The sequence below is a fragment of the Mercenaria mercenaria genome, chromosome 8 (assembly GCF_021730395.1).
Source record: "Mercenaria mercenaria strain notata chromosome 8, MADL_Memer_1, whole genome shotgun sequence".
Taxonomy (NCBI): domain Eukaryota; kingdom Metazoa; phylum Mollusca; class Bivalvia; order Venerida; family Veneridae; genus Mercenaria; species Mercenaria mercenaria.
The window spans coordinates 52,952,939-52,972,164 of NC_069368.1; the positions used below are offsets into that span (position 1 = coordinate 52,952,939).

At 36.2% G+C, this 19,226-nt stretch overlaps 1 protein-coding gene across 1 annotated transcript in view; it reads left to right on the top strand.

Annotated features, from left to right (window-relative positions):
* The window catches only part of LOC123566327 (calpain-2 catalytic subunit-like), a 36,505-nt gene that overhangs the window by 2,915 nt on the left and 14,364 nt on the right, over positions 1 to 19,226 (top strand). Inside the window, exons 2-6 of the mRNA XM_045360303.2 lie at positions 4,426 to 4,551; positions 12,779 to 12,910; positions 13,572 to 13,765; positions 16,231 to 16,399; positions 18,196 to 18,359. Of these exons, the coding sequence (XP_045216238.1) occupies positions 4,426 to 4,551; positions 12,779 to 12,910; positions 13,572 to 13,765; positions 16,231 to 16,399; positions 18,196 to 18,359 (785 nt within the window). The remainder of the gene's footprint in view (positions 1 to 4,425; positions 4,552 to 12,778; positions 12,911 to 13,571; positions 13,766 to 16,230; positions 16,400 to 18,195; positions 18,360 to 19,226) is intronic.

The following is a 19,226-nucleotide window of genomic DNA, read 5'->3' on the forward strand; positions in this document are numbered from 1 at the left end:
ACTAGAAAGTAAATGATCTTATCTGAAATTTCACCTTAGTAATTAAACAGCTTGTCCCATGTTTAAAGTAAGTCGAAGTTTTACATTTTTAAAAAATTAATAATCGCACCTTTTCCAAAACTACAATAATTTGTTTTGGTGTGAAAAGTCATCAGAAGCCACACTTTCGACGTCTTCTTTTCTAAATTGTCTTCGTGGGACACCAACGGACTCCTGTAAGCGTTCGGGATTCCTCTCGTATCATCTCCTTCAGTAAGCTGTACTCCTGGAGGGACAAATAATTTGATGACTTATAAAGTGTAAGACTCCATGACGTTTTTCTCCTAAATCCTACATACAACGGACGGAGGGAGTTGAATTGTGTCTTGCAGCTTTCTTAATCATGCCCTTAAAAGCTAGGCTCTTGGCGCTCTGACTTTAGAAGAGTTGTTAAGTACATTGGCGTAATTATACCTTACATTACCTTAATTTTATGTTTTACTTAAAAATTTGGTATTTTTCGCTTATGTTAGAGCCTTTCTCAGCGGGGATTTTATTTACATTGTGTTGTCCAACTTGTTGAAAATAGGGTAAGTGCGAGTAAGGCATGCCCTAAACGCGTTTAAACCCCCAGTTTCCTTTATATAGGTTACTGACCGTTCCAAGGCGGTGCCCCTTTTTTCAATTTTTTAATTTTGCCTGCTTTTTAATTTTGTCTTTTGACAGTTCCTGTGATACGCAGGCTCCATAACCTCAGATCCCCTTCCTATATTCCAGTTTGTTTAGTTCTGCCCATTGTTTTCTCGTTTGGGGCAAACCCTTTACTTGATCTGGACCAAACGCCGCTCTTCATGGAATTACACGCCTCAATGTATCATTGAAGGTTTCATGTTCACCGCCGTTTGAATACATATGCTGATGTCTCTAAATTGCTTTTTGTAATGTTAGCATGTGTAAATGTTGAGTTCTGCTCAACCCGGGGCTAGAGGGCGTGGATGCATTTACACTACCGTCCATGAACAGGCTCAATCAAACCGAGCCTGCAACCTGTGAAGTTTCCACTTTTCTCTATTGTTTTTTCTTCGTTGCGTCTATAGTCTTGTTTGATGCTGGCATTTATTAACGGTCAGTCTTGTATTTTGGTGTTGCGGCTGTTATATTTCGATCTTCTCAGATCGTTCAGCACGACACGACTTTTATGTCGTGTTATTGGTACTGCTTAGTCTCTCGGCTTGAAGATTTCGGCCTGGGTGGTTCCAATATATAGCTTTGAGTAATGTTTTTCAATATTTTACTTTTGCCTGCTTTTTATTTTTGTCTTTTGCAGTTCCAGTGATATGCAGGCTCCATAACCTCAGATCCCCTTCCTATATTCCAGTTTGTTTAGTTCTGCCCATTGTTTTCTCGTTTGGGGCAAACCCTTTACTTGATCTGGACCAAACGCCGCTCTTCATGGAATTACACGCCTCAATGTATCATTGAAGGTTTCATGTTCACCGCCGTTTGAATACATATGCTGATGTCTCTAAATTGCTTTTTGTAATGTTAGCATGTGTAAATGTTGAGTTCTGCTCAACCCGGGGCTAGAGGGCGTGGATGCATTTACACTACCGTCCATGAACAGGCTCAATCAAACCGAGCCTGCAACCTGTGAAGTTTCCACTTTTCTCTATTGTTTTTTCTTCGTTGCGTCTATAGTCTTGTTTGATGCTGGCATTTATTAACGGTCAGTCTTGTATTTTGGTGTTGCGGCTGTTATATTTCGATCTTCTCAGATCGTTCAGCACGACACGACTTTTATGTCGTGTTATTGGTACTGCTTAGTCTCTCGGCTTGAAGATTTCGGCCTGGGTGGTTCCAATACTCCCGCTTTCATAGCTTTGAGTATTGTATAATTACCCCTTGGATATGGTGCCTGCTTTTTATTTTTGTCTTTTGGCAGTTCCAGTGATATGCAGGCTCCATAACCTCAGATCCCCTTTCTAAATTCCAATTTGTTTAGTTCAGCTCCTTGTTTTCTCGTTTAGGGCAAACCCATTATTTTAACTGGGGAACATACGCCGCTTTTCATGGAATAACATGCAATTGTATCATTAAAGGTTCCATGTGCATCGCCATATGAACACATTTGCGGATGTTTGTTTGTTTGTTTGTTTTGGGTTTAACGCCGTTTTTCAACAATATTTCAGTCATGTAACGGCGGGCAGTTAAGCTAACCAGTGTTCCTGGATTCTGTACCAGTACAAACCTGTTCTCCGCAAGTAACTGCCAACTTCCCCACATGAATTATCAGAGGTGAAGGACGAATGATTTTAGACACAATGTCTTATCAAATCGTCACAGAGAACATACGCCCCGCCCGAAGATCAAACCTGCGATCCGTAGACCAACGCTCTCCCTACTGAGCTAAGCGGGGGGTGGGGGTATCTGCGGATGTCTCTAAATTATTTTTGTACTTGAAGCATGTGTAAATGTTGAGTTCTGCTCAACCCGAGGCTAGAGGGCATGCACGGTAGCATGCATTCCACTACCGTCCATGATCAGGCTCAATCAAACCGAGCCTGCAACATTTTCGTTTTTGTCGTGTTAAGCGACCTGTGTTACCACTTTTTCTATTTTCTTTATTGTTAGCATCTTATTAGTACCGTCTTGTCCAACTTGTTAAAAATAGGGTAAGTGTGGGGCTGGCATGCCCTAAACGCGTTTAAACCCCCAGTTTCCTTTATATAGGTTTCTGACCGTTCCAAGACGGTGCCCCTATTTTCAACTGGTTTTCTGTCTGTCTTGTATTTTCTGTTGCGTATGTTGTCTTGTTTGTTGTAAGAGTTTTTTCTCCTCCTTGCTCCCACTGTCGCCCCCTCTGTTCCCCTTGCATTTGCACTCCCCCTTTTTTTGCGTCCCCTCCGCCTTTACTATAAGTTGGTTTTCGTGCCCCCGCCCCCCTCCTTTATTTTGGCAGCCGGGGTCTTGGAGCGGTGCACGATTGTTTTATCCTGCTTGCTTTTGTGCGTTTGTGTGCTTGTGTGTCTAAAGCCGCGGTGCCCTGCAGTGTTCTTATATCTTACTTGTCTGTTTTTCTATGTTAGTTAGTTGAGTGTAGTTGTGTGCTTATCTTTGATATATGTGTGTCTGCGCTATTTTGGTTTACACTGTAGTGTAACTGTGACTAAGGAACGTGACATTCCCTTTGTATATTCATTCTTGTTCTACTTTCCCCCTTGGCCTCCCCCCTACCCCTTTCTACCCCTTACCACTTCATCTCCCTCAATCTATATTTGACATTAATTTATATGTACTTGTTGGATTTTTGAAGCAACCCGTCTGTAATATTTTTCCGTTGCGGCTACTTTTTGTTGTGGGCCTGCTTTGCGAATGCGTGGCTCTGAGGCTGTGTTTTAGTGCTACGTGCTTCCTATAAATCTATAAGTGATCCTGGCAGCTGCTAAGGAGATCTGATGCTTCACAAGTGGCGGCTTGCATAAATACAGGGACAGAGATTCAATAAAAACTGTCACTCAAAGTCTTATATTAATACTTGTACCGGTATAAATGTGTACATTTTGAAAATAAACACAAAAAGCAAGATAAAACAGATGACAACAAACACAAACAAAAATTTAAAAAAAAAAAAAACAATAATAAAGGAACAAGGGGAAAACTGCTCTGTTACAGTCAGTTACAGAAACACCACTGTGGAATTAAGACTGGTTAACTGTGCAAAAAACATCAGTCTAAATGCCAACCATGTTCCAGATTACTAGAACATTTGCTATCCCCACTGGACGAATCCCTCGCGCATTTAATGTCAACAGATGTCAGGGGATGTAAAACAAAACATGCTCGTGTAAATGTATATAACATGCAAGACTAACAAATAAATGCAACATTCCGTTTCAATATAAACAAAATTGAAATCTACTTGAAATGAGTCAGATGCCGAGGCTCCTAAAATATTATTACTGACATATTTAAAATCTTGTTCATAGTATGACATTTAGATATTGTTCGAAACGAAGCACAGAACACCCATTAATACAGTGCACTGTCACGAGGTAGCTCTGCATCGCACTGGTACAAAACGATGCAGATTGGTACTAGAACGTAATCATATATTCCAGGTATCTCGGTATCCAAGGGATTGAGCATGTGTGTTTGTTTCTTTTTTTTTTTTTTTTTCCTTTTTTTTCCTCTTTGTTTTCTTTTTTAGATAGCCGTTATTAGACTTATAACGATATTTTGTTCACTCGTTAAAAGAACGGGACTTGAAAATCTTCCAGAATTCTTGGATAGGCGAGTTCGAGATAACGAGTTTCAATTGTATAATATGACAAATTTTGACCTTGTACGTAAATTGGGGGAAATGGTACAAAAACGTATTGTTAAGCGTAGAGTAACCAATTTAGTTGGAGTTAAATGCTGTTAAGTATATTATTGTCTTTTCTTCAGAAATCAGGCATAAATGGGAGAAAACAAACTGATGGTCTGTTTGTCGACGAACTTTTTCCGCCGAGTACAGAATCCATATTCCAGAAGAAATGTCTTTTAAAGCCGGTCGTCTGGAAAAGACCAGCGGTAAGATATATCATTATACCCTTTACGTAAGATTTATGTTGGACGATATCGTCTATTTTTCTTGATTGATGAGATATAAGAGACTTTTCTTATTGACGTTGTATTGCAAATATCTTACAAAATCTATGCTTTGCTTTGTTTACGATACAAACGACTAGTTATTCAGTAGTATATTTCTTCCACAAAGTACGTATTGTCCTGTCCTTATCATATGATCAAACATTTAAATGTTGTGAATGTTAACGACTTCCATGTTTTTTGTTTTCATTGTCTGCCTTTCTCAATACTATTGATTCCGTTAGGACTGTATAGTCTGGAATCTAGTAAAAATAACAGAAACAGCTGGATTACTTAAACTGGCTGTGGGCGTTTGAAAGACAGTCTTTAATTACACTAGCCTACGATATTTTCAGTGCTTCTGCATTTGAAACCATTAATATATAATTATTACAATTTCCTATAAACACACTTACTTCTACGTCTTAAAACAGAGATCATAACGTTCGGTTGGCTACGATTGCTTATATAAACTCTATGGTATAGGCGTTAGCCATAGAAATGTGCATTGTGACGTAAGAACGTCTGATTTTTGCAATAGAAAATGTAGTTGATGCTTTTGTTTTTACTTCGAATGTAGGCCTATGCAATAACTGACCAAACTCTGAAAGCAAGTTACATATCTTGGTTTAGTACTTTCCATTTGAGAATGAAGCACTGTTAAAAAGTACACATGGAAGCAAAAGATTTATTTCCTACACAAATACAAAATACTAAACTACGATTTATATGTTTAATAAAATATTCCACTTAGTAAAATTTTCTTAAAGTAATATCCCTGTTTATTTTATGTTTTCCAGTGAATTATAGAGTTTTCTCAGTGAAATAAAAATGATAATCCACAGTTTTAAAACAGTAGATTATCATTTTTATTTTTCACTGTTTTTGCCGAACTAGTTCCGGTCCTCAGTCGCGTTGAAATCAAATTGTATACCGAGCGTTTATCGGGAATATCGGGGACCATAATGACGATGACGTCGTTAAAATGACGTCATTTGTGTAATGCTTTCTGCTGACCTTTCCCGCGATTTTCGACATTTTATAAATTACGCAACAAAAGTAGAGTTTTACACATGAAATAAAAAGGAAATTTGTTTGTGTCAGTGAAATATCAATTTTATTTCACAAGTGAGCATCAAAAACTGATAGCCACTCGTGAAAATATCAGTTTTTGATGCTCACTTGTGAAATAAAATTGATATTTCACCGAAACAAATAAATATCCTCTATGTTTCGGGGTTCATTCAATGGTAACTTGTCCCCCATTATACATCTTCCCTCAGTGACGTTACGTAATATATTTACGGGTTTTGAAACAGTTCAGTGCAAATCGAACAAAATTCTTTAGCCTCTTTGAATCAATATATCTGAACTAGTTCTTTACAACTTTAAATGGTTATCACTTAGATTAAGTGCATTTTCTCGCCGGAAGCTTTCTAATGGATAAAGCAGTCTACTTTTCTAATCAATTAAAACCCAGACGTAAAAGCAATAACCATTTTTTAAATTACTAAATTCTCGACTTTAGTCCGAGTAGTATAGCGTTTATGGTTTTTTGATCAAATCTACAAACAAGACCCGATGAACATAGATGAGTGGGCAAATGAGTGACGTGTTGACTTCATCCCTGAAAAAATCTCATTTCTCGTAACATGTACAAATCCATAGTCTTTCTTTATGTAAGCGTGGTGTTCCATCAATTGAGGTGACGTATTACAAGCATCGTGTAGTAATATTTTCAAATGATGGAAACTGGCACGGACATATGAGCCGTGCCATGAGAAAACCAATATAATGGCTTTGTGACCAGCATGGATCCAGACCAGCCTGCGCATCCGCGCAGTCTGGTCAGGATCTATGCTGTTCGCTAACGGATTCTCTAATTAGAATAGGCTTTGAAAGCGAACAGAATGGATCCTGACCAGACTGCGTGGATGCGCAGGCTGGTCTGGATCCATGCTGGTCGCAAAGCCACTATGTTGGTTTGCGGCTCATATAGACAATTTCAATTAAAAGGCATAGAATACGAATCTTACAATTTATTCTTGACTGCAAGACTCTTGAAACAAGCTATCTGTCTTTTTTACGACCCCTTCTGGAGTATTCTGATGTCGTGTGGGATAAAATTAACTAGGATGATGAACTTTGAAGCATGTAAAATCATCACTGGAGCGACCATATTCGTTTCTTTGACAATCTTTATTTAGAGAATGACTTTTAACTCCCCAAATTCTGAGACCAAAACACAAACTCACTCTTTCATCAAAATAAAAATCATTCTTTAAACTTCACTTCTTTCTTTCGTGATACCTGAAACAGTTGCACAAAAATCCGTATACAATCTTGGAAATGCATTTGATTTTAAAATCCTGCTTTGTCACACTTGACTCTTTGCTAACTCATTTCAGCCACAAACTGTCACTGGCTGGAACCAGCTACCATTAGTTTAGAATCTTCAAAAAAATGGCTTTATTCTGATGTACTGAAAGGCCATTGTCAATATTATTGAATAAAATAAATACCAGGTTCTTCATGGAGGACTTAGGACACACTGTAGCTCTCTGAATGAACAAATTTTTTTTCAAACAAATACTGTAAACAATCCATCGTGTGTATGTGGTGATGTAGAAAATACACATCATTGCAGCTGTTCAATATATATCAAAGAGAACGCACTCCTAAACAATATTAGGCCAGTAACAAAACTGAATAAACTGTTATACGGTTACAAGCACACTCAATTAGTCATTTTATCCATATGTACAAAAATATATACAGAAAACTACAGATTGATATATATATGTGTTAACCTTTAGCCTGCTGGCGGCAAGTTATTCTGCCTTTGCGACCAGTGCAGACCAAGATCATCCTGCACATCCGCTATTCAGTCAGTAAAGTGATCACCCCTTGGAATTATAAATGGTATTGCCTAAATTGAATGATGGACCAGTCCCATTTTAGAAATTTAGCAAGATAAAGGTTAAAAAACTTACGGATAAACGAAAACACTGCAAGCAGATCATGTACGGTGGATTATTTATTTCGTTACCATGGTTACCGTTGAAATTACATTATGTACCTGAAAAAGCTTATTGCTCTGTGTTGATATTTGTTATATTGTAAAAATTGCAATTAGGACAAAAAGATTGTTTAAACCAACGTTTAATTTCATTTTACGCATGTACACTCCGGCTTATTTAGTTTAGTATAAATGCATACACGAGTTGCAGTTAAAGCTGTTGTGGTGAAGCTTTCCATGTGTTGTTAATGAATTGATCTATGAAGATAGAAATGTCAAGGGTAGAAAATGTAATGAAATTACACCATGAAAAAAGGGCACTTTACCATTTATCAGGTAGATGTTGTTAATATAATGGGAAATGAAACTGATATAAAGTTTATTGTCAAGAAAAGTTTTGATTAAAATAGCACAAACAGAAAAAAGTGGAATCGTTAATATTTAGGTTATTAATGTTCAAAGAGATGACATTTGATTTTTATTTCATTTTGTGCTCTAAACAACAGCAAGAAAGAATAAAAGCACGCGACTGCTGCAAATATCTCATTTTAATGATTGTTCGGTTAAACGGTAAGATAAGAAATGTATTAATTTTTATTATAGTGACATGTTAAAGCAAACATTAACAAATATAACTGTAAATGAAGCATTTTATTTAAATACCCACCACGACATAGTGACCTACTTTTTTCTCCCACAAGAACTTCGTGAAAATCATTCTAATAATACTGGTAAATTACAGCTATATTACATGATGACAGGTGAGCAGTTTAGGCCCTTCTTGAATTAATATGTTTTCACAACTTCATCTTCTAACTTATTCAGTCAATCGCTTTTCAGTATAGCTTTAAAAACATAGATAAAAATACTATCCTATCCTGTAGAAACAAAGTTTGGTCTAAACGCAATTTAATTTGTCAAATACTGTTCTTAATGCTATATTCATCAGGTACAATTTTTAGACATTAAACACATTGTCTTGGCCTTAAATACGGCACAGTAAATGTGTTAGTAGATACTTGTTCTTCTCATTTTTTTATGCAAATCATGTATAATTACTACCATGGAAATACAAAAGAATGCAGTTATTTTGTGATGCGTCTTTAAGGTATTCCTGCACGTTCGAATAATTTCCGTTCAAGATAAGCTACCGAAATTCAATTCGGAAGATAAAAAAGAATTTGAAACATTTGCAGCCTTCGCAAGTTTTTATAATGGTACGTCATGTAAAAGCACAATCTTTAGATCATGTCGTCAATATAAATTTTTCTTCTTTGTTGTAGTAATTGTTGCTTGTTTTTGTTGGGATTAACGTCACGCAGAAACTATTATATGAACCATGCCATGGGAAAACCAACATAGTGGGTATGCGACCAGCATGGATCCAGACCAGCCTGCGCATCCGCGCAGTCTGGTCAGGATCCATGCTGTTCGCTAATAGTTTCTCCAATTCCAATAGGCTTTAAAAGCGAACAGCATGGAGCCTGACCAGACTGCGCGGATGCGCAGGCTGGTCTGGATCCATGCTGGTCGCAAACCCACTATGTTGGTTTTGTCATGGCGCGGCTCATATCATATGGCTACATTCCTGCTTTCGATGGAAGACCCTAGGTGTCTATCCCTGGTTTATTTCAGGCACGAGGGGTCATTTTGATAGAACCACAAACCTCCCGTAGGCCAGCTGGATGCCATTTTCACTTACGTAAATCAACACAGACTTAATATTCAGTTTCATAAAACTACATATGCAAGTTTCGCCGTTCGCACACAACAAAAAACTGTCTCACAAAAGTGTTTTAATGTGCTTCGATTGATAGAGTAATTATTAACATCTACGAAAACATATTTCTGTAAATTATGTGGAATAAAACCCGCAGTGTCACTCACACAGGAAAATAGAAGAAATACTATCTCACCAAGAAAATAGCGTTATATTGATTTGTAAATACACTTTTAGTTGTAATTAAAGACGTTGCTGTTTTATGTTCATCCGCGGAAGAATTTCCGTTCTTTTTATCTTTATCATCAATTTTTGAAACGTAGGTTTTGTTCCGAATACCACTGTATTATTATACAAAAGTTTAAGTGATGATTGTTGTCGCCACAATATGCCAAACATGCACAGAACATTTAAATCTATACTGAAAAGTGCATACACAGTTAAGTTTTGAAATAAAAAAAGTTAAATTGCTTAGTAGTATGTGTCTCATTTGTCAAGTTATATAAATTTTAAGTTAAAGAGAAAATCTATTAGCTTTGCGTTACATTTTATTCAAATCAATACGTCACTCCTTGAAAACTATTTTATTGGTTTGATATTGCAGTTTTACATTTAATCTTAACTGATATTAAATAATAAAAAAATCAGCAATTCTTCGGATTACTTTACATTGCCTACTTTAACCTTTAGCCTGCTGGCGGCAAGTGATTCTGCCTTTGCGACCAGTGCAGACCAAGATCAGCCTGCACATCCGTGCAATCTGATCATGGTCTGCACTGTTCGCTATTCAGTCAGTAAATTTTTAGTGAAAACCCCTTCGAATAATAAATAGTAGTGCCCATATTGAATGATGGCCCAATCCATTTTAGAAATTTAGCAGGCTAAGGGTAAATAAAGAACATCTGCCTTATAACAAGTTTCCTATGGCCTCTGTTGTTCTCACCGTTCTTGAACCTATCGCACAAGAAGTGTACCTACATTCGTAGGACATTCATACGAGAACGTTTAGAGGAACAGGCTCCAGGATAGTAGACAAAGGTACCAAAGGTCAATATAACTACATCTCAAAAAAATAACTAATATGTGATGTATGACGATGCCTATTCATAAATTTGACATTTTGTTTCAAAATTTTACTGTGAAGTCCGGAGTAGTTCTTCACTTTCAAATTATTAGAAGTTTTTTTTTTCTTAATAAACAAACAAAACATATGAATATATCCTAATTGTCTATGTTCTGAGGAAAATAATGCATTTTGTGTTAAGAACTACGACTGTGCAAAGGAAGTAAACTATGCTTGTTAGGCAAGAGTTATCGTGAAACATTTTAAAAACTTCAGTAAACGTTTTTGTAAAATTGTCTTAAATTTGCAATATAATACAGCCAGGTTTGAAAGAATTATAAGTTATCTATAGATAACAACAAATAACATTTAAGGAGGGAAGGAGTGGTCCGGCTGTTAGGGTTGCGTCCACTCAACCCAGAGGTCTTGAGTTCGAACCACGACCACATCTCATGTGTCATAAGTACTGATATGAACTTGAGAGTGATTCATATACGTTTCAAGCATTCATCACAATCTAGATTATAAAGATTTACTAAACTTGATGTGTCTACACGGCCTCAATTCTGGACAAAATATGGAAAATAATTCCAGGAAAAGCGCTGAAAATGCACTTTGCTGTCATATTTATATAATAAAGATTTTCTATTGCAGGTTTCAGATAAAACAATGGAACATGCTCGAAATTTATCATAAACATTAAACAACGATGCCATAAATTCACATGACATATATATTTTTACACCAAAAGTATATTTAGTAAATGAGGTTGATTGATGTCATAAAACGGCGCAAAATCGAATGAGCTGCGTGCCTTTAGGCATTCAGAAATTGTTCATTTTAAATCAACAACATCATAAGCAATTAATCCAACATGCAACAACAGTAAAAGCTTCGAACCTGCAAAAGCTTAGAGTGTTATACAAATGTATAATTGTGACCAAGTTATTGAAAAACGAAAGCTTGAAATGAACTTGCTCTGATGGAAATAGGAAATTGAAATATCGCGGAAATAGGATTGTTATTCCCGATGCACTTAATGTCGAGTGTGCGAACCTGCTTGATATCCGTCAAGGAATGACTGTATTTGTAAAACGCATGTTTTAAAAATATTTACAGATACATAGAAATGCTCTCACAATGTTAATAGCAATAGCTCAGTTAACTGAAGGTCCAAGGGGAAAAGGTTGCAAATTATCTTTTCCAAAATAATAAGTATCGGCTGTAATCGATAACACTCTAGATGTTAAATATAGAGAACAGGGGAGAGAAAATTTACAATCACACTAAAACACTAATTTGTTTTCGCCTTTTCTTTAAAAGTGCTTTTTATTATCGTTTATGTTAGATATACAGTGACGCTAACACAATTCAGTTCATATGGCGACTTTTCCAGCTTTGGATGGTGGAGGAAGACACCAGACCTCATGTTCACGCAATATTTTCAGTCTTAGCTGAGTTTGATAATAAAACTTTATTTGTCATTTATATCTGAATTACATTTTTAAAATTAAATGTTCAGTTAATGACTGTTTTCAAGTGACTGTCCAGTATAGATATAAGTCTCAACTGCATTTTTATCTTGAAGTTCTAGTAAAACTTGCTTTCAAAATTTCAATCTCAAACTCAGCTGAAACCGAAAAATGTTTTGTGAACATGGAGCCTGGTGCCCCCCTGGGCATGGATTCAAGATGGGCGGGTACATGGGTAGAATCCCGATCTTCCATATACTAGCTGGATGGCTTCCACACACGAATCATTCTTCTATCCGAAGCCAGGTATCGAATGATCTGAAGTCAGTGACTTAAACCACTTGGTTACAATCAATGTATTGTAATTAGGAATATTGTACTTGAAATTTCCGCGCTGCATATAAAGTATACTGTCTTGCACAATGTCATAACTCTACAATACACAATTTCACATTTGTTATTATTTATTTTGTTGGTCTCTTGGCGTAGTGGTTGTATTACTAATTAATTAAGGAGACGATGTTATCACGGAAACAAATATGCAAAATAGAAAAAGATTGAATAACAGTAGCTGTATTCTAAGAACGCAGCCTGTCTGAAAAACAAAACCTAATATATCGGTCCAAATGTATAAATGTTTTACATTTAACATTTACACAAAATACAGGGAGAAAAAAAAATAAAACAGGGACAAACAAATAAAGGAACGAAGTTGGAACCTTGGAACGAAACCGCCACTTGGGGGTAGGGAATAAACCTGTTTAAGGTGCGCATCAAACCCAGATCTTAACACCCAACATGTTTCAAAATCACAGGACATTAAAGCTATCCCCTTCAGATGTTATAACGTGACAGACAGAAACTATTTCAGTTACATTGCTGCATTTATTTTGTAGAGTATACATCCAAATGCGACTCTGATATCAGATGGTACCAGCAGGCATGATATGAAACAAGGTGACTTGAACGATTGCTGGTTCTTATCTACATTATCTGCTATAGCCGAGAAGCCACAGCTCATTGGAAAGGTACGGACGACATTCTTTTTCCAGGCTTTACTATTTATGCACTACAAGTTAATGTTCAATTGGGAATATAAAGTTAGTGCTGTTATAATAGTATGAGGTCAGATACAAAATGTTAAAAAGGTTTGTTTTTTGTCTGACGTTTTAGAGATTCTTCAAAACTTCCCACTAGTTAGGCTTATTCGAACATTTAAAATACATGTATGTGTTATTATTTTCTTTGTTTCAGTGTAGCAGATTACCTAATAAATCAAAAAAGACTGTGGACTTATTGGTTATGATTTTACTTTATGTCAGTCAGCAGTCGCTTTGATCTCATTGTTCGCTTGAACACTTCATGTTTTATCACAACCTTACCTGTAAATGAAACATTATGTCAAGCACTTAAGTAACAGACATTTTCATCTATATTGCCGACCGGTTATTATGGGCAGTATTTACCACATTCCCTTTGGATGTAGTTTTCCTGAAGACTACTATTACATATACCTAAAATCAGTCTAAATCTATGCATAATGCATTATGGGACGTGTGAGTTCTTGTACATTTTATTGCGTTTTCACGAACAGACGGTTATTAACTGTCTTGGCTGCGTTCCAAAATGACCTTTTGCTGATTTTCATTACTCGTAAAAACATTTTTTGGTCTGGTAATCTATTTCCAGATTATACCGGATGACTATAACATCGGATATAAAGATTACAACGGGAAGTTTCACTGCAGATTTTGGCAATTCGGTGACTGGACAGATGTTTACATTGACGACCTGCTACCAACTGTAAATAACCATATACTCTTTGCACACTCATCCGCACCTGAAGAGTTTTGGATATCGCTTGTGGAGAAAGCTTATGCAAAGTGAATACAGTTTTTGATTTGCCGTGAAGTAAAATTTCCATTTACCATAAAATACTTAATGGCACGAGGTATAATTGGCAAAATACCTCTTTGTACTTTTACATAAAGTTACCCAATATAGAACCAAATACAAGAGTATGTTCAACTCATATCGATCAAGCACTTTTAGATCCCATCTTGATTGTTTCTCAAGGTATTGCATTTCAGTGACATTAAGCTGCTGCATTGTCTCTAGTATTAAAACACAATAACATATTGGCTGAATAATTACTGTGGTTTGGAAAACAACCTGTAATATGATAGTAATTGCGATATTATTTCTACGCTTGCTTTATTGTGATATTTTCTCAAATAAAAAGAGACAATAGAATTCCAAACGATATCTATATGGAAAGGTTCTTGAAAAAGGAACATTGTACTTACTAGATAAATTGGAAACCTTTTTTCTCACTAGAAATCAATTCACCCTTTGTTCATTACTAAAAGAGCGGTTCTTTAAAGATGTTGAATACCATTCTTTCATGTTATCATTTATACTTCAAATGTAGAAAAGCCACATCAATTAGATTTCACTGTTAAATTACCAAAGATGTAGATTGAATGCGTATATTTAGCTCCATTAATAATAAAAAGTCACACAGTAACAAAAAAAGCTTCCAGACTTTAGTGGTAGTAAACATTTACATTATATTTTGCTAAAATACATGTATTTAGTGTGTACTGTTTTAAACAAAATACAAAGTAATGTTAATACACGTAATCTTGTTAATTTTATGTATACATAGACCATATGTAGTAATCATTCATGTTTGCAAATATGAAATTTTGATGTTGTATACCTTTACAAATTACCTCAGAAACTTCTTTGAAATTATGAAATATTTTTAATCAATGATAAGAAACAATCCAGACTAAATCATATTTCAGATAATTCATTTTAGAGATATGCACATAATTACTAAACAAGAATATACACTTCTATATACAGATAAACTAACAGACTAATGCTTACTGTAGAGAGAACAGACCTTCTTTAATTTTCATCTGTCTGTGGCTTTATACTAAAATTTATGCAAAGAAAAATTAACTTATTTTTAGTTTTGTTAATTTCTCCCATCTAGATTTACCACAAGCAACATCCTATGAGAAACTTATTCCTCAATTTAATAATATTTGCTTTAGCATGTCGTCATATTGAAGACTTCAATTAACGTAATCAATATAACACCAAAACACTTCTTCAACTGGGCCGACTGCGTAGCTACTTTATAAAAATGTATACATGTGTTTGGCCAATGGTCGCGCGGATACATTTCATTCTAACCCTATTGCATTTCGAAAGCTATTGCAGTTCTGTTGTGGTTTTTCTTGTTGGACATTTGCTCTTATTGTTTAAAAACTCGGTCAAAATTGATAATGACTGATGGAGTGTGATGGATGATGAGAAATGATAATTCTGGCCTAAAACTAAATGTAACATTCCAAACACAAAGGAAAACAAGGTAGAAATCTATTCCAATGAGAATAAAGTATTTATGTCATTTTACACAGTCTGTTTTCCGGATGTTTTCCATGCTGTCATGGGAGTTGTTTCAATCATTGCTATATGTCTTTTATCTTTTCCCATTAAATGATAAAACAATATTGGATTGTTTGAAGAACTCACAGCATCAAATTGAAAATCGATCATCTGTCATCTCGAACAATAACAAGTATAAGCATTTCATATTTGAGCCGCGCCATAAGAAAACCAACATAGTGGCTTTGCGAACAGCATGGATCCAGACAAGCCTGCGCACCCGCGCACTCTGGTCAGGATCCATGCTGTTCGCTAACGGTTCCTCTAATTGCAATAGGTTTTGAAAGCGAACAGCATGGATCCAGACCAGCATGGATCCAGACCATGGATGCGCAGACTGGTCTGGATCCATGCTGGTCGCAAAGCCACTATGTTGGTTTTCTCGTGGCACGGCTCATTTAGATTGATTGCATTTATAGCATGAACGTAATTTCGTTGCTGTTTAAGGTGCGATGTTCAGAAACTTCCTTGTTGTCAAGTTGCAGGTAGAGAGAAAAATGCATTTTATAAAGAATGCAGGAGTGGTAATTTCTCAGTTCCACCGACTTTTGTCTCTGTTTAGTATCTAAGCTGACAAGCACAAGGCATTAATTGTTATGGTTGACATGTTCCAGAGGTGAACTATACAGGACGTTTCTAAGCTTTAAATTCCACCAATTTGTCCAATACTTCTGAAGTTTGTTCACAAACAATTAACTTTTCATTTCTTTTTCCCCATTATTTTCTGCATTGAATAAGTGAAGATAAAACATAGAATGACAGATTTCTTTTTTTGAAATATCGCCAATAGATTGTTGGAAATATATCGAAGTTAATGCTTCAAAGATCAATCAAATAATCTGTGAAAATAGGCAATACTCGTTTTTAACAAAAGTGACAATTTCAGATTAAATGGGTCCTATGAAGCATTAGAGTACGGATTCGAGGCTGACGCGTTTACAGACCTGACTGGAGGACTAGCCGAATGGTATAATCCTTCGGACTTGAAAGAAGATGATTTTTATCTGGTCCGTGCTGCTTTCCAAAGCGGAGCTGTGATTGGCTGTCTGAGTGTTGTAAGTTGAATAATCATAGTTTAAAATAGTGGCGAAAGTCTAATGTGCTTTTAAAACATATGTGCACAGGGAATTATACGTTATTTTTTCTGTATTCCAGTTATACGTTATATGTTTCTGTAATCCAGTATTTAGCTCGAGTATTCAAAGAATAGATAGAGCTATTGAACTCACTCATGCGTCGGCGTCCGCGTCTGCGTCGGCGTCGACGTCCCGATTTGTTAAGGTTTTGTATGTAAGCTGGTATCTCAGCAACCACTTATGGGAATCGATTGAAACTTAACACACCTGTTAACTGTGATAAACTGACTTGCACTGCACAGGTTCCATAACTCTATTTTGTTGTTTCTTTTTACAAAATTATGCCCCTTTTTCGACTTAGAAATTTTTGGTTAAGGTGTTATATGTAAGTTGGTATCTCAGTAACCACTAATGGGAATGGATTGAAACTTCACACACTTGTTCACTGTTATGATCTGACATGTAATGCACAGGTTACATTACTCTACTTTGCATTTTTACCAAATTATGCCCCTTTTTTGACTTAGCAGTTTTTGGTTAAGTTTTTGTATGTAAGCTGGAATGTCAGTACCCACTAATGGGAATGGATTGAAACTTCACACAATTGTCCATTGTCATGAACTGATATGCATTGTACAGGTTCCATAACCCATTTTTGCAATTTTACAGAATTATTCACCTTTTATATTCATTCAACTGACAAGGATGTTGAATAGTCGAGCGTTGCTGTCCTCCGACAGCTCTTGTTTCTTTTAAATTATATGTTTCTGTAATCCAGTTAGGAACTTTTGTCAAATTACTTGTTACAGAAGCACGAAACAAGTTATGTATTTTGTTATGAATCTTATATCGAATTTCGTGTTTTTAAGTGACTTGTCATACAAAATGCCTGCTACTTCAAGTTTTCAGTTGTAAATAATGCAAATAATATACAACGGCGGGGTACTCGCGGCACAGGTCCCCTCTAAAATTTGGCATAACATCGTATCAGTAGTACTGGTAACTGCTTAATGGGTGAAATAGCAGTCAAATTTAAGGCAAACATTTTAATCATACTACCACCAACATCACCGCCAATCATGATTATGTTCTATGTATGTTCCGATGAAATTCAAATATATTCAGTGAATATTCCATATTATCTTTACATAAATTGACGTTCTCATGTCTTAGTCTTTTTGTTGTTTTTTTTTTGCTTACATTGATGATGTCATAATTTATTCAGAAGTCTAAGCATGGTTGAATTTGCACTTACTCTCTAATGGTCGTAATATTTAACATTACATCTCTTGAACAGACTTAATTTTTCATGTTTCCGCGGGATATTCTTACGGATTCATCCTTTCATTGACGTCTTATTTCGTGAAATTTTGATGTGCCAAGGACATCGTTTTTTTTAAAAATCTGTTTACATTACCTTTACATTGCATAACAGAAATTTAATTATACCGTGTCGTATCAATGACATCATAATTCTGTTGGCGAATAAATTACACAAGATTTCTACAGTTCAGGGTTGATTATGTTACAATCATTTCATGCTAAATACCTTGGAGAAATGTTTTGTAGTTTTCTAATGGGTATAACTTCGAAAAGAGAGTAAAGGCACACGTCAGATAAGCAGTCCATTTTATTACTAGTTTCTTGACTTTGTTATGCACATTTGTGCTGTAGATCGACAACGTCTCGGAACGCACCCTTCTATAAAATGGCTGTCTTTGAACAATATTTTTATTGATTTTAATATACAATGAAAACGTATATATTTTGTTCAGGATAAAGAAGGCCAGGCATTACGTGACAGAAGGGGAATGGTATCAAATCACTCGTATGTTATCACTGGTGTAGAGGAGGTTCAGTATCTGGATGGTACAGCCAAACTTATTCGTGTCCGAAACCCTTGGGGCGATACAGAATGGGAAGGAGCTTGGAGTGACGGGTAAGAATTATTTTTATGGTATTTTCTCTAAATTTGAAGAAACAGGTAGAAAATCGAACAATGATCAAACTCCTGATTATTAGTAAGATCTTCAAGTTAAAAATATAAAATATCCGCGCGATCCATACATAGTCTGATTCATGTCATCTGATTTCAGTAATCAGGTGAATTATTTCATGACTGTCTATTCGCAAGGAACTGGCAATGTTAGCCGGATAGGCATGTATCTAATGGATTTCTGTCTCCCTGTTCTTAGAAATTTCTTTTACCCTGTCCCTCTGGTCAGATGGAAGTTGGTGTTGAGGATACACTTGGCGCCCTGCATGCAAAAGTGCTTTTGAAGGTGTTTGTCAGGAACAAGACGTCATATGAGCCGTGCCATGGGAAAACCAACATAGTGGCTTTGCGACCAGCATGGATCCAGACCAGCCTGCGCATCCGCGCAGTCTGGTCAGGATCCATGCTGTTCGCTAACAGTTTCTCCAATTCCAATAGGCTTTAAAAGCGAACAGCATGGAGCCTGACCAGACTGCGCGGATGCGCAGGCTGGTCTGGATCACCCACTATGTTGGTTTTCTCATGGCACGGCTCATATAAATCTGGTAATTCATGAATTGTTATACACGATCTACGAAGAACAAACCTTTCTTCTCTCTTTGAAAACAACCTAAAGGATTAGATGATGCACTTTTTTTTTGTTGGGTGCGTGTGGGGGTTGGGTTGGGGGGAGGGTATGGGTTCTGGTGAATGCTTCAATTCATATTTTTCTTACTTACGTTTATTCATCGCGTAGGCATACCATTTCAGAAAATACACCAAATCAATTATCGACAAAGACTTATGAATATCAGACCTTCTTTTACTCAA